Source organism: Lissotriton helveticus, chromosome 12 (genome assembly GCF_964261635.1).
Source record: "Lissotriton helveticus chromosome 12, aLisHel1.1, whole genome shotgun sequence".
NCBI lineage: Eukaryota > Metazoa > Chordata > Amphibia > Caudata > Salamandridae > Lissotriton > Lissotriton helveticus.
Window position 1 is genome coordinate 39,259,560 of NC_136073.1, and position 18,036 is coordinate 39,277,595.

The 18,036-nt window shown below is 35.3% G+C and overlaps 1 protein-coding gene across 2 annotated transcripts in view; it reads right to left on the minus strand.

The window, feature by feature from the left end:
* Positions 1 to 303: 303 nt before the first annotated feature.
* The window catches only part of LOC144797568 (beta-1,3-galactosyltransferase 5-like), a 252,891-nt gene continuing 235,158 nt past the window's right edge, over positions 304 to 18,036 (minus strand). For both annotated transcript variants that reach the window (XM_078668216.1, XM_078668217.1), the window contains one exon: positions 304 to 1,450. In XM_078668216.1, coding sequence (XP_078524342.1) covers positions 810 to 1,450 — 641 coding nt within the window. In that variant the 3' untranslated portion in view covers positions 304 to 809. The remainder of the gene's footprint in view (positions 1,451 to 18,036) is intronic.

Below are 18,036 nucleotides of genomic sequence, written 5' to 3' on the forward strand. Positions count from 1 at the left end.
TTTGCAGTGTTACCTAAATGGATATTGGACCCTTGCCAAAGGTGGTCCTGTGGATTATACAGATAGTCTTGAAGGCCTTGTGTTGTCATGAAAAACACAGTTATTCATAAAGCTAGTTACCTACTGAATTGCCTAGTACCAACAAAGCCCATAAGTCTTATACTAATATGATATTGCATGTACAAACAGGGATGAACACATGCAGACTATTTGTACCATGTCTCTCAGCAATCCTCTCTTCCTCTCGCAGTGCCCTGTATTGTTTATTTCCAAGCTTGCAGAAAAAGCATCAGCACATTGAAGTCTGACCATAATTTGTTTTATTTGAACATCCTCTAGATAACAAATCTCCAAGTCAAAATACAGCACACATTAGTTTCCCTAGCTGTATCCCATCATTCAGCTATTTTACAGCTAGAGACCTGAACGCTTCCAAAGTTATAATAAGACTCAACCTGAACCAACTTACCCCCACCCTATGTAAATAATACTGATCCTAAAGCAGAGTTACAAACACCCAAGCGCCCAGCACCCAGTACATGGAAGCTATTAAAAGTCTGGTTCAAACCTTGGCCCAAGAAGGCTAAGTCTGTGGTTCTAACCCCTCTCCACCTCCTAAAAAAAGCCTTGGTTACCTTTCCTTGCATCCACGAGAGAACAAACTGCTTGAAGGGAGTGCAGTGGTATTGCAGCTTGGGATTCCATCATTAAAAAAAGGTTTCCATACAGGTTTGTTGGTATTCTGCAGGTAGATGGTACAATTACATTATCTGCCCACAGAAACCTAAAAGAAACAAGCTCACATTGATTTAATCTATGAAATCTGTTTGAATACTCTCTGCAGCCTCGGATTCAGGTGGCAGTTCTGTTGAATTAGAAGTCATATTCTGAAAGTAGAGGGATGGGAAAACATAGATGCACATTATAGCTAAGAATGCACTCATTAGAAGTAAGGATGCAGTCGCCACTATAAGCGCAAGGACGACGACAGTCAGCAAGAAGCTTTCTCTGTGGCACCACCAGTTGTGCTGCACACTCTGCCAGATCTGCGCTACTTTATCTAGAGGCACACCATGGATGACCAGTGCCCATTTGTAACTGCATAGGTTATCCTCTGTTCCTACTGTGTAGAAACGCTCATCATGGCGAAGGGATAGGTTGGCGGCCAAGGACAAAAAGCCAAAGTACACGTCATCCAATGGAAAAACGGGGAGCCAAGTAGACACCTGATAAAGGGTAGGGATGAAAGCACCTGGAAAGATGAACCCACCTCCCGAGGGGAAGATCGGGTATAAGCAGTAAGGGAAGAGGGACTCGCTGACTCCATACTTTCCGGTATGCATCACCACTGACTCAGTCTGCATGCTGCCGTGAATGGTATGGGCGGCCTCAGGAGTCTCCTTTACATAGTTCACAACTGCATCAGGGTTCACAAACTCGTCATCATCGCCTGCAAAAGTAAAATGAATGATAAGCAGAAGCTGTAGGTCAATCAGTAGGAGCTTCACGTCTACTAGATAGCAACAAGTGTTTACCTACAATATCAAAAAATCCCATTTACTGTTATGTCAGTTATTTAAAAAAACTCTGTTCCCAGACTAATAGTTGGCACAGCACTGAAAGGGAAATTGTAATTCGAGTTCTGAATTATGGATATAATTTCTGATTTCATTAAGGGTAGGATGTTTCCATGCACATGCACGATTCCTTGACACACTTTAATATACATATTTTAACTTTTGAAGATAATTTTAACACAAAAACATTCAAATAGTATCTACACTTACTTTCCTTTCTTTTTTACAAAACTAAATTAAGTCGACTTAATAATTAAGAACTGATAGCCAAAAACACTGTGCTACCGTGAGATACTTCGACACAACATGAGAAAAAGGAACACCAATTTTCCACGTGGGAATCTTCGTTGAAGACAAACATTTGAAAATTTCAACTTGCATGTGAGATTTTGCAATACAAGTCTTATTGATAAATTAAGTATTTTTAAATAAGAATAAAGTTGCAGCCTATCTAAAGACTGATTTGACAAATTATATTTGATTTTTTTTCTCGTTTTACACAGAGTCAATTGAACCTTTACATTCTTAATGCAAAAAGGATAGTCTAAAGCCAACTTTAATGCCTCGAGGTAAGAAAATAAGTTATTTACCTGTAACTGTATTTCTCCAGTACTGGAATCTTTCGTACATTCACATGCTCAAATCATTCCCCGTCATCGAGATGGAATCCCCGGTATATCAAAATAGCACTGCAAAGTTGACATAAACTAGAAAAAAGGCCTAGCTAGACCCATTTTAATTTTGCAACATATTTGAGTTGCTTTGAAAAAAGAGACCAAACATAGTTTTCAGCCAATCAGAACTGCCGTCCAGAAGACTCCTGAGAGAAACCTCAGATCCTCAGATTTTCATAGCACTAGTGCAAGACTACACCTGCAAAGTCCAAAATGTGAGCTACTAGGGTGAGGACAGTGGGTGGCATGGGAATCTATGAAAGATTCCAATAATGGAGAACTTCAGTTACAGATACCTTATTTTCTTACACAAGTATTGGAACGTTCATAGAGTCACGTGCTTGAATCCACGAGCCAGCAGTTACTGGCACTTTTTTGGTCAATAGACTAGCTGAAAGAATCAATTTTCCAAATATTAATACAAGGCACGCTTTAAAATATGATCTTTAAAATTGGCAATAAAAGGAAGAGATATAAGTTATAATTCAAACATATAGCAAATAAGAAGGAACAGGAGGAAAAAAGTACATTAGTGAGGAAAAAATGTGCGTCGTTTCATGGAAGAAAGGAAGGAGGGGTGAAGGAGAAAGCTCATCGTCAATGAAAAAGGTTTCTCAGCACTGCCCCGCCTACTGCTGTGTCACTGCAAACCGTGGAGTCCAAGCTGTAGTGCTTGGTAAAGGTGTGGGTAATCTTCCAGGTAAAAGCTCAGCAGATGTCCTTAGAAGGTACTACAGCAAATAGAGCAGTTGAGGCTGAGCCCACTCTCGCAGAATTGGCCAACACTGGCACCTTGGGAGGTTTTCCTGCAGATTGATGGCAGTACTGAATAGCACTTGAGATCCAATGTACAATACTCGGTTTGGATAGGGGCTAGCCTTTCTGAGGGGCACTGTCGGTCACAAAGACCGAGGTTATTTCTGTAAGGCTTTAGTTCTTTGAAGACAGAATTTTAGACATCGTTGTATATCTAGCTAATGAACTCCTTCTGCTGGCATCGTAGGTTGTAGAAAGAATGTTCTGAGTATAAGAGGCTCATTCAAGTGAAAGTCCAAAGGAACTTAAGGAATTAATCTAATGGTTGGTACACATGACTACTCTGTCATCCCTAATTTGAAAAAATGGTTATGAAAAGTATGAGCCCGAATTTCACTGACTCTTCCAGCAGATGTCAATGCTAGAAAAAGGGCAACCTTCCATGAAACGAACTTGAGATCAGTTTATGGGTAGGCTCAAAAGGGTGCCTCATGAGTTGAAAAAGGACTACGTTAAGATGCCAGAGTGGTGGAGGAGGTCTGACTGATGGAAAGACTCTAAACAGTCCTTTCATGAATTGCTTAATGATCCTAGCTGACCATAAAGAGAACCCTGAAGAGGTCCTTATAAAAAAAGAGATTGCAGCTAGACAGACCTTAATGGAGGCGTAGGCCAATCCAGATTTTTCAAAAAGAAGGATGTAAGGAAGGATTTCATGAGGTGAGGAAGAGAAAGGATGTACTTTCGATTCTTGACACCAAAGGCAAAATCGCTTACACTTTCATTCTATATGTTTTGTTAGGTCTCCGTGCCCGGGGATTGGAAAGAATCTCTTTGCATTTAGCTGGGAGGTTCAGATGGTCATATTCAAGGTGTTCAGACGCTAATCGAAGCCATTTGGGATCTGGATGTAGCACTTGTCCCTGGGATATTGTCAGAAGAGATAAAATGGGATCCAAGAGGATGGGCTGTCGCTCTAAAAATAGGACCAATGATGACCGGGCCGGGCCATGATGGGACTATGAAGATGATTCTGCAGGGTTCTGCCTTCACCTTCATCAGCAGCCTTGGCAGGAGGGGTATCAGCAGAAAAGTGTAGGCAAAGGGGCCTGACCATGCCATCCAAAATGCATTACCCCAAGATCTGGATGGTGAAGCCAACTTGCGAAGTACCAGCATTTATTGTTGTCTGGAGTCGCAAAAAGATCCAATGTTGGTTTGCTCCACTGGAGAAAGATCTTGTTGAGTATCTACTGATGCAATTCCCATTCATGGCATGATGACTTGAGCCTGTTTTGGATAGCACATTTCCAGATATACTGTACCTCCGGAGAGAGAAGATGAGATCTGGTGCCCCTTTCTTGCTGACATAATGCATCGTGGTTGTGTTGTCTGTTCGGACTAAAACGGCAGAGTTCTTTTATTTATCACAGGAATGCTTGTGAGGTGAAACGCACAGCTCTGAGCTCCAGTAAGTTGATATGGAGATGCCTATGTTGCTGCTACTAACAGCCACTGACCTGGAGATTCTTCAGAAAAACTCCCTATCCATCTAGGGAGGCATCTGTGGTGATCATGAGCTAAGAGAGAGTGGCGAGAAAAGCGAGACAGATTGAAGTATTTATTCACTGGGTCCACCAGAGATGGCCTGGACGGATCACTGACATAATATCGACGGACACTATATCGAGTTGCTAAAATATCGTTGACAAAATATCGACTACAGTTATATCGACTTACTATATTCATTTAAGAAATTACAAAAATATCGAGGACAAATTATCGACTACTTTAAATATCGACTACACTAATATAGATAGAAAATATATAGAGTACAAAAATATTGTTTTAAGGAAAATTGTATGTCACACTACAAAAATATCGACAGCATATATATAGACAGTCAAAATATCGAAAATCTATTATTATCGACAATAGATTTTAAACATTTACTAATTAATTTTTTTAACCTTGCTTTTTTGAACTATATACACTTCAAAATACATATACGATATATATAAACATTTGGAAATACACATTAGTTGTTTGTAGCTTTTTTAACACATATTATCTAAACATTGCAGCACATATATTAATAAATACTAATTATTCAACATATATTACATTATAAATACATATTTTGCAATATAATAACATATTTACGACATTCAATGCTGATTTCTTCTCATTTTTGCTTTTTCACAACAAGCCAAGCAATTAAATCTAAAAAAATTCAAACTAACCAATAAAATGGTCCCTTTCGTAAAACATCCAATCAAATGAATGAACACATTCAATACACACTATAAAAGGGGTACATGCCTACAGCCAATTCCTGCTGGTAAATCTATAGAAAAAAGAACGCTACACTTTGACAACGTTATTCCTGAGAATTCTACTGCAGAAAACAAGACTTCTACATAAATAATTCAAGTAAGTTATAGCTAATCTTTTAAGTAAACAAGTACTAAAGTCGATAAATAACTATGTCTCTTTATCGTGAAAATAACATTTATTTTTCTACTTTACTATTCCTTCTACAAACATTTCTAAAAATCATAAAATAACCTATGACAAAATCTTAACCACTACATACTCATTGTAATTATATATAAATGGTTTGTAACACACTAAATACATTTCTTAACAAATCTTTAATAATATCCTTTTCTTCTTTATTCTATTTTCTTTACAGATATTCACAATACATCCTAACTCTACTCCACCTAATGAAAATAGTACTGTACTTACAAATGTAGGTATATAGGTTGGCTTCCTAAAACGCACTAAAATGTTAAATATTTTCAATAATAAACGGTTTTTTTCCTTCCATATTCTACACAGATATTCTGAATAATTCCTAATTGAACTCCACCTAAGGAAAATACTACAATATTCTAACAAGTAAGTATATCTGTTGGCTTCCTAAAAGTCCTAAAATGTGGAGAAGTGTGGCTCAGGGGTTAGAGGCAGCTGAGATCGGTCCTGGACAAGGGTTCAATTCCCCGCCTCGGCGGGGTCTTGGGCTAAAAATTCCACGGACCCGATAATTCTCGCCCCGGTGCCTCCTCGACTCACAGGTTCACACTCTGCGACTCTGGGCAATAGCTTGCTTAATCTCCACAACGGCCCCTCGCGGCGGGATGCCTGACTTATACCTTGTGGATACCCTGCTATCTCACAGGGGAATACCAGGAAGGGTTCCCTAAGCAAGCGCCGGGAAACCCACTGCGGGTAGCTGTGCGCTATATAAGCTCAACTACATTTACATTTACATTCCTAAAAGTCACTAAAATGTTTAAGCCTTTTAGTAAAACATATTTTTCTATTCTATCTTCTTCACAGATATTCAGAATACATCCTAATTATACTGCACCAAACTCAAACACTACAGATTTCTAACAAGTAGGTATAACTGTTAACTCCCTAAAAAGCCCTAAAAGGTTTATGCCTTCTAATAAATATCTTTTTACATTCTATCTTCTTGACAGATATTCAGAATACATCCTAATTAAACCCCACCTAAGGCAAAGACTACAAAATTCTACCAAGTAAGTATATCTGTTAGCTTCCTAAAAGTCACTAAAATATTTAAGCCTTTTACTTAAAAATATTTTTCTATTCTATCTTCTACACAGATATTCAGAATACATCCTGATTAAATCCCACCTAAAGCAAAGACTACACAATTCTAACAAGTAAGTATCTCTGTTAACTTCCTAAAATGCCATTAAAACTACCTACTAAACACCTTTCCCCTAGAAAAATCAACAATTATTATAAAATAATAACTAATCACATTCTTGCTCTTCTTACCAACAGAAATAAAAGAAGAACATACAAGAAAGATTTTGAAAACAGATTTTCTACATTTCTCTACACTAGAAAATATAACTGTAAGTATAAATTGTGAAATATAAATTTCTAACTAGCATATAGAACAACATTTGACATTAAAATATTTTTCTTACTATTTTTCCCTAGCAAAAATAATAGAAAAATGACTGAAGGTGCTGAATGTGTAATGTCACAGAAAAATAAACTGTTGCTATGCTATGTTTATAATCAGGAAAGACAAACAGGAACGAAAGTATTTTGGAAATGTACAAAATATTATTCTAATAAATGCTATGGTAGGGCTACTACTGATGAAGCAAATGTATTATCTACTAGAGAACACAACCACCCCCCTAATGTCACAGAAATAGAGATCAGGGATGCTTTAGAAAGTATCAAAGAAGCAAGTACAGGGAGTGAGAAACCAACAACACAGATCCTAAAAGAGGAACTTTTGAAAGTTCCTAGCCATGCTTCAGGTTAACTGCCATCAATTCACTCCCTAAAGAGTACAATTGAACGCCAAAAAAAGACTCACTACTACAACTGAACCTAACCCTACAACATTTGAGGAAATTATACTTTCATCAGAAATGAGCATCACACATAATAAGGATAAATTCATACTATATGACAATGAAAGCCCTACAAACAGAATAATTATGTTTGCTACTGCTACTAATTTAAGGAAACTACAACAATGCGAACACTGGATGATGGATGGTACTTTTAAACCATGTCCTAAACCATTCTATCAACTATAGAGCATACATGGATTGTACCATCATTCCAATATCCCATTTATTTACTGTTTGTTACCTAACAAACAACAAAACATATATACAGAAATACTAAATGTAATAAAAAACGAAATCAATAATTATTTTCCCCAAAAAATAATTATTGATTTCGAGCTAGCAATGATTAATAGCATTTTAAAAACATTTCCCCACACATCAATACAAGGATGCTATTATCATTTTAACCAAAGCACATGGAGACACCTCCAAAAATCAACATTAAGCATCCTATATGCAACAGATAGCAATTTTGCATATCAAGTAAAAAAATTAATTGCACTTTCCTATGTCCCTGTAACTGATGTTGCAGAACATTATAATATACTAATAGACAGTCCATACTACAAAAAATATGAAGACAAATTGGCCCCACTTCTAAACTACTTTGACGATACTTGGGTGGGAAGGTTACATAGATCTGGACACAGACGACAACCTAAATTCCACATAGCCTGGTGGAATGTATATCTAAGTACATTGAATCAGGAGGCTAAAACTAACAACAGTGTAGAAGGATGGCATAATGCATTCCAAGCTACCACTAGCAGAGGAAAACCCACCTTCCACAATCTAATACAAGCTTTACTAAAAGAACAAAGCTACCAAGAACTACGCATGGAACAATCTGTAATAGAAATAGGGCCAAAACTAACCAAACAAACAAAACAAATGTTCCGACTACTTCAAAGCCAGGTAACACTATATCCTTCAACAAGAGGTCTAGAGTACCTATCCCTAATAGCAAAATCTCTTCTATGAAATATCCTTAATAAAATTACTATACCTTCAGATATATACAATATATAGATATTTTGGTGTCATAAAAAATATAACATATTTGTAGTACATATTTATAAACTTTTACAAAACAATTTGTAAACAAATATGCAATATTTATTATAATTTCAAACATTACAAAAAATAGACAATTTACATTGCCCACCCAAGTAATATAAAATGAAAATACTTACAATTTATGTCACTGAAGAAGACGTAATACATGCAGTTAAAATCCATCCAATCCTTTGGCAATCCATTACAAATCCAATTATCAAACCATTAAAAAACCCGAAAAGAAATAAAAATCGGAAAAAACGCTCCAAGGAATCCCAAAAAATTATGTGTGGTACCTTTTTAATAAAAAGTAATATACCCACACGTAATTTAAAATAAAAAAGCATATTCTTCTCCCAATCCAAGATGATATACTGAAAACTCGAAACACAGTAAAATTACATAAAAATAGCTCCAGGAACACGAAAATAAACAAAGTGTGTAGACTTAATTAAAAAAACGAACATAAACACACTTTGTTTTAAAAAAATTACGCATTATCTTCTCCAAGTCCATTCCAAACGAATACCCTTAAAATCCCGAAAAATATGAAAAATATAAAGAAACGCTCCAGGAAACCACGGAAAATGGAGAAAGAGTTTTAAATATTACATTACAAAGTAATACACTCATTTCTAAAAAAAAACGCTTCCTTCTCCGGAAATATACACCGTAATACCGGAACCTGTAAAAAAGCATTCTGAAAACAAACCCACCCACATAAAATTCATACATGTCCAAATATAAATATAAACATTAATATAAAGCATTAAAATACACATATGATAACATCCAAAACATTAAAGTACACTACGCGTCAAACAAACACGACACCTCCGTCAAAAGATTTTATCAGCTTCAACATAGCAAACCAACTACTACATACACACATTACTACTACAAAACTACAATATACACTCAAACATTACTATTCTGTTAAATATATTACTTAAAATACACCTTACCTTCCTGAACGAGACGCAGCTTCCAACCGCGAGCTTCTCCAGACCTGAATGTAGCAAAATAACCTTACGCGGTAAAAAAGTTGTCCCCTTTAAACAATATTAGGAAGTTAAACATACAAAATACAATGTTCTCAGTGTAAATAAAATATATAAATGCACTTATTATTTTATACACTATTATATAACACATATAAAAATATTATTATATTAAATATCCTTTAATTATTACTATTAAATAATATTTTTATAATATTAATTAATATTAATATTATAGAAATATATTCAAATTGCTATAAATACATTAAACATATTTTGGGTGAATTTATACATATTATATTTGTTTATTAGTTGATTTAATTAACTCTACAACTATATTACATTTGTAAATTAATAATAAAAATAAATAATAAATATTATTTATTAATATTATTAATAAAATGTATATAATTAGTTGTAAATAAATGCAAAATATAAATATGAATAAATAGTTGTACCTTGCATATATGTAATTTAATTTAAAATGTTATTATTTACAAACATTATAAATTAATTATAATAATTAATATAATATACTATTTATTATTATTAAAGATGTGAAACATGTATATAATTTGTTGAAAATGACTAATGAAACATTATATACACCGTACTAATTTATGTACTATTTAATATACCATTATGAATAATGTATTTTCCTCAAATATATATATACATGTAATAATGATTAAATGTTTTACTTATATTGATTATGAACAATGTATTTAATATGAACCAATGTTTGGTAAATTGTATTTACATTTAAAATTATAAACATAACTATATAACTGCTTATTATTTTATATTTTTGTTTATATATGACATATATATTTAATATTATTAATATCTTATATATTAACATTATTAAATAAATAAATAATATGCTTAGAAAAGTATTATTTTAAATATGTTTGAAATTTTACTATTTTTTGACCAAATATAAGGAAAAACTCTTTATCATTTATTGTTAAAATATGATTAAGAATATTTTATTTAAAAAATTTACAACCTTTATGAACATAAATGTAATGTAATATATAATGTGCAACTACATAATTGTGTAAAATAAAAGAAATATTATATACTGTACTGTGCATATTATAAATACAATTTGTCAATAAAAATCTTCTAAACATCCATGTCCACTTATTTTTAATAAGTGCATAAATTATTAAAAAATTCAATGTATTAATTATGTTCAAAAATGTAAATTTCAAACTGCATGTACCATTACATATATCATAAAAACAAATAAATTACTTCTTATTTTTTTATCACATTCTTTATGAGATACATATTGTACATATATATAACACACTATTACCACTTCATTAAAATTACATAAATAAATTATACAATTATGTAAACTTACCCAATTCAATACAGTAGTCCCAAAAATTTCCAAAAAATATCATTGACAGTACTGGACACTAACCCACTGTAATTTACTATTCCAACTCCAATCTATAAAATATCCGGGAAGGTGCTGGACACTGACCCATTATAATTTACTATTCCAACTCCAGTCAGACAAATATCAGGGAAGGTGCTGGACACTGACCCATTATAATTTACTATTCCAACTCCAGTCAGACAAATATCAGGGAAGGTGCTGGACACTAACCCATTATAATTTACTATTCCAACTCCAGTCAAACAAATATCAGGGAAGGTGCTGGACACTGACCCATTATAATTTACTATTTCAACTCCAGTCAGACAAATATCAGGGAAGGTGCTGGACACTGACCCATTATAAATTTACTATTCCAACTCCAATCAGACACATTTCAGGGAAGGTGCTGGACACTGACCCATTATAATTTACTATTCCAACTCCAGTCAGACAAATATCAGAGAAGGTGCTGGCCACTAACCCACTAAAATTTACTATTCCAACTCCAATCAAACAAATAACAGGGAAGGTGCTGGACACTGACCCATTATAATTTACTATTCCAACTCCAGTCAGACAAATATCATGGAAGATGCTGGACAATAACCCATTATAATTTACTATTCCAACTCCAATCAAACACATAACAGGGAAGGTGCTGCACACTGACCCATTATAATTTACTATTCCAACTCCAGTCAGACAAATATCAGTGAAGGTGCTGGACACTGACCCATTATAATTTACTATTCCAACTCCAGTCAGACAAATATCAGGGAAGGTGCTGGACACTGACCCATTATAATGTACTATTCCAACTCCAATCCAAAAAATTACAGGGAAGGTGCTGGACACTGACCCATTATAATTTACTATTCCAACTCCAATCCAAAAAATAACAGGGAAGGTGCTGGACACTGACCCATTATAATTTACTATTCCAAAACCAGTCAGACAAATATCAGGGAAGGTGTTGGACACTAACCCATTATAATTTACTATTCCAACTCCAATCAAACACATAACAGGGAAGGTGCTGGACACTGACCCATTATAATTTACTATTCCAAATCCAGTCAGACAAATATCAGGGAAGGTGCTGGACACTGACCCATTATAATTTACTATTCCAACTCCAGTCAGACAAATATCAGGGAAGGTGCTGGACACTAACCCATTATAATTGACTATTCCAACTCCAATCAAACACATAACAGGGAAGGTGCTGGACACTGACCCATTATAATTTACTATTCCAACTCCAGTCAGACAAATATCAAGGAAGGTGCTGGACACTGACCCATTATAATTTACTATTCCAACTCCAGTCACACAAATATCAGGGAAGGTGCTGGACGATGACCCATTATAATTTACTATTCCAACTCCAGTCAGACAAATATCAGGAAAGGTGCTGGACACTAACCCATTATTATTTACTATTCCAACTCCAGTCAGACAAATATCAGGGAAGGTGCTGGACACTGACCCATTATAATTTACTATTCCAACTCCAGTCAGACAAATATCAGGGAAGATGCTGGACACTAACCCATTATAATTTACTATTCCAACTCCAGTCAGACAAATATCAGGGAAGGTGCTGGACACTGACCCATTATAATTTACTATTCCAACTCCAGTCATACAAATATCAGGGAAGGTGCTGGATACTGACCCATTATAATTTACTATTCCAACTCCAATCCAAAAAATAACAGGGAAGGTGCTGGACACTGACCCATTATAATTTACTATTCCAAATCCAGTCAAACAAATATCAGGGAAGGTGCTGGACACTGATCCATTATAATTTACTATTCAAACTCCAATCAGAGAAATATCAGGGAAGATGCTGGACACTGACCCATCTTAATTATGTATTGTTGAACAAAATTCTACTTTTAATTATTTAATAATGGTAAATTTCCTCAAAAATGTGTTATTTATTTATAAATATTTGTTAATAGTTTAAAATTTTAATTTAAAATTTTTACATTCATTTTTTAATAATTTACATTTCTTAAATGTATTTAAATATTATATGAAATTTGCTTACATTTAAAAAAAATATATTTTTACTATAATTAAAAATTAATTTAAATATTCACTATTTTTTTTTAATTGTACTTTTTTTCAGGAATTTTTAAATTTTATTTCAAATTTATATTTGAATTTTTATTTTTTTATTTTTTAAATTATTAAAATGTATTTAATTTTTTTCCCTAATGATTTTTATTCTACTCCACAGCCTTATACCCTAATTCCCCAACATCTCACTCCGACATATTGTAATTTTAAAAAATTGTAAAAAAAAATTGGGATTTACATTTTTTTTATACATTTTTTTTAATATTTTACATTTCATCACATTTTGTGAAATGTTTCAAATATATTTTTAAATTACTCCCCACCCTTATCCTCTAATAACCCAACATCCCGCTCCTAAACATTATATATCTTTTTTTATCATAAATTTTGAGTATAATATTTTAATTTTATTTTTACCGTTATATAAGATTTTTAAAAATAAAATAAATATTTTCAATTTTTTTTTTTAATTTTCAATTTTTTTTTAAATTACTCCCCACCCTTATCCCCTAATAACCCAACATCCCGCTCCTAAAAATTAAATATCTATTATAATTTTAAAATATTTTATTTAATTAAAATAAATATTTTCAAAAAAATTGAAAATTTTCAAATATTTTTTTAAATTACTCCCCACCCTTATCCCCTAATAACCCAATCCCGCTCCTAAAAATTAAATATCTATTATAATTTTAAAATATTTTATTTAAATAAAATAAATATTTTTTTTAAAAATTGAAAATTTTCAACTATTTTTTTTATTTACTCCCCACCCTTATGCCCTAATAACACAATATCCCATCAATAAAAAATATTTTTTTCTAATTATTTACACATTTCTAACATTACTAATATTGACTAAATCAAACAAACTCAACATTTTATAAACATATTATTTTTTAAAAGATTTTTATAACATTAACTATCGATATTTATATTATCGATATTTTTGACAACACTAAAAAGTAGATATTATGACTACTCGATATTTTTGATTCGATATTTTTGTTAACGATATTTTTTAACTGTTAATCTCAACGATATTTTTGTCCTCGATATTCTACAATTCGATATTTCCCTATACTCGATATTTTTGACTCGATATTTTGTCCTATCGATATTATGAATTCGATATTATGACCAGTTACGGGCCTGGACCATTGCTGGTGTGATTGTATTCACATCCTCGAAAGACCCTTCTGCTCGACGTCATTGCAAGTCTAGGTCATCCTGAAGCGGACTCATTCTTGGATGACAAAAGGGAATAAGAGGCATGTACAATGACATTGTTCCCAGGAGAGACTTATAACGGCGAACTGAAAGTGACTTTTTTTCTTAGGATTAGCTGGGCCAGCAATATCAATTTTGTCTGCCTTCCGAGTGATGGAAAAGCCTTGTTGAGAGTTGTGTCCAGAATCGCCCCCAAAAAGATGATGTTCGTGAAAGGGTGTTAAGACTGACTTTTCTTTGTACAAGGTAAGGCCTAAACTGGCGAACAACCTTGTGCAAGCTGCTGTGGACAACTAGCTGCTGGTAATGAAGGTGCTTTGATCTGCCAGTCGTCGAAGTAGGGAAACACCTGTTGTTGCTGGCTCCTCAGAAAGGATTACTAGAGACAACGGATCCCTATAACAAAAATATGGAAGGCATAAACACAGAGCCACAATCGGTGCTGTGTTGATTTATCCAAATGGAAAAGTTTGTGTTTATTCAACATGCATAAGGAAAACAGTACATTAACAATCTAGTGGGTAGCGAAGCAGGGTATGGAAATCAACAGATTTCCAGACCTCAGGTATTCACTTATAAAGTGACATTAGCAATACATTTACTAGGCAGTGACAATGAGAAGGGACAGCTCGTTCTCCATATCAATTGTTATACATTCGGAGACACAGTGTGGGGGTCGAGTGGACTTTTCAAGCCCTGGTATTGCTAGTGATACTGCTCTTGAGGAATATAATAGTGTTGTTCCTCATACTCCTCCTCATAGTCATCCTCCTGACACTTAACATTCAACAGTGATGAGTTATGTGCATAGCCAAAAACCATCATTGTCATCGGAATCCTGTTCTTTCAGCAGATGACAGGGAACTAAAGATGTCACTTTACTAGGTGAGGTGACCTCTGGTGTAAGGTATCTAATTCTGATTAGTTCCCCTTTATTATGTAATGTTTCCCTTGTCGACGGAGCCACCATCGGTGTTGTTGATACAAGCAGCAATGAAGATACCGTTGATTTTGGCGTAGCCGTCGCAGGTGCCACAACACAATGATGACGTCGGCGGGATAAGGGTCAGTGATGATTGTGAAGCCCTCGATGACAATGGTCCCATCAGTGATGGTGTCGACGGTGGAGCAGAAACAGTAGATCAAGGAGTATTGGATGCTGAAGACTGGTGGACATCCCTCCATGTCGAAGACGATGATGGTTTTTTTGCCAATCGTGTTGTCGCAAATCTTCGTCAACGGTAGAGTTTTCAGCTACCGTTTATCCATAGGGGGTACAAAGGACGACTCTGAAGAGACTTCTCCTTGGACGGCATAGTTAAGTCAGGAGAAAAGAACTGCACAATAAAGAAGATGGTACCGTAAGTACTAACTGGTTAAGGAATAAGAAAAAAACTGTTTATGAAACTTCCAAGTAGTTGAAATGAAGAAAACTGAGCAGAGCTTAGTGGAGACTCCCTAGCACAACGTGCTGTAGAAAATCTGAAGGTCTGAGGTTTCTCTAAGGAGTGTTCTAAAGAGTAGGGTGATCTGATTGGCTGAAACCTAGGTTTGGTCTCGTTTACAAAACAATTGAGATAGGTTACAAAACTAAAATGGGCCTAGGCCTTTTTTCTAGTTTATGTTAATTTTGCGTTGCTATATCGATATACCGAGTACTCACATCTCAACAACGGGGAATGATTCAAGGATGTGAATCTATCAAAGTTCCAATACTGCTTACCAAGGCGTATTCCAACCACCAAAGGGCTCAAACAGGGCTGTATACTTGTCCCAACCCAGTTTAATCTCTACATGGCTGACCTGACGCATACCCTTGACTTATGTAACGCACATAACCCAAGGATAGGTGGTAAGGCCCTATCTAGTATCCTTTACGCCAACGATGTAGTGCCATTCAGCCACATGCACGTTGGAATGCAACGCATTTTAAATACTCTCCATAGATTTTCAAAAGGTAACTTCCTGGAAGTAAACTTGGAAAAAACAAAGACAATGTCCATTAAAAGGCACAGGAAAAAAACACTATTGGCACTAGGGAAACACCCAAATACAAAACTCAATAAGCTACAAATACTTGGGGGTAATCCTTGACAACTGGGCAAATTCTCCAGCCAGCTGGAGATGATAAAAAGGAAAGGAATGACCTTTGCGATAACTTTTTAGGCAAATAAAATCCCAGCTCACGGGGCCGAGGCTCTCTCCTCTTATCCAGATTACGCAAGCCAAAATCTTACCTACAATTACATACAGCAGGAAAGCTTTAAGAGGTAGGGACGCACAAATCCAGGACAGCACCCTATTCAGGGCCTACAGACATATGTTCAACATCTCTACATACGCATCCGCAGCTCAGATCTGGCTGTAAATTAGGCTTCATAAACCAACAGCTAGCAAGACAGGGGGCATATATAACCTGTTGACACAAAATCAAGAATGCCCCCTTAAACAGCTTAAGCCATCTACTCTGGCTAGAGTTTCGGCAAAGAATAGCAGCGCCAGCAAGAAAACACCTATATCACTGTCTCACAAATACCAGCCTCAGCCAGGCTTGGGAAGTTCCGACCACACATGCGGGCTTTAAGAAAATAGTGCAGAAGACAATAGGTACTAGTACAAGACAACACTTTTGCATTGAGAAAACTCACCTGGACGACAATTAATGGCTACACATCCATTAGACCAAAACCGTACTTCAGTGCAGGATACTCCCGGACCATCAAGAAGAACTTCCCGAAACATTGACTAGGAAAACTGCCAGCCATTCAGCATCTGCCACCATGGCTGAGGGCTCAAATGTTGCCACATTGTCGCCTGTGCAACTATGTAATTGAGGACATGGCCCACCTGATATGCTCTTGCTCCAGCCTGACAGGGGAAATAGTTCGTCTCGTCAAACATCAATTCAACCAGCATGGGATTCGAACACAGAGACAAGCCGTGACAGCCTGTTCTAATCCAGATGACCCGCAGATAAACAGCAAGTTAGTAAAATTCCTAGCGCTAAAAGACGAAAAACTGACAACCGTAGGAAAAGCTACAGGATAGTGCATGGATGGCTCCGCTCAACGGGGAAAGCACACATGCCCTCTGGAATTTACGCATACTTCTCCTCACTCAGGATGCCAAACTATCAGCAAATGCTTTCAGAGTGAACAGCCAAAGGACTTGAGGATTTTAGGCTTAATGGCCCTGGCAATTTCGTGCCACAGCTTTTTATTAGCAAATCTTTTTTTATCTGTTTATATCACCTGTTGTAGCTGCTCACGTGATTGTGCACATTTTACTTCCATTTTTGTACGAGTTTTAACTAACTTTATACAATAAAGATTACTTCCTTACTATGACAGTTCCAATACTGAAGTAAAAGTAAAATGATGAGAAAATGAGGGAAAGAAAACTAAACAGGCAACAGTTCTAGGGAAGTGCAACATAACACTGCCTCTACAAGGACAAGAAAAGCTGTTATATCCTGCCATGCCTTATATGGGAGTTGCTTTGTTAAGATGTTATGGTCTCTATAGATTCATACTTTGTACCACTTACCATTCAAAAGATGCTACGGGAGAGGAAGGCATCCCGACTAACAACATTTTGTTAAAAAGATTCCGGAGATGGAGATATAGGATTACAAGTAACTGTGCTTTCTCCTTGACAGCGATGTAATTGAATAGAGTATACAACAAATCAACTTCTACAAAATGTCAGGAACGTTTTGGGATGGTAAAAACTCTAAATAAGAAAAAAGTAAGCCACATTCATTCGTCAGGGGCACCTTCCAACAAATGTCCACCTTACATCCTTAAAGAATGTCTGTCTTCCGTCCCGACCCCGGCCCTT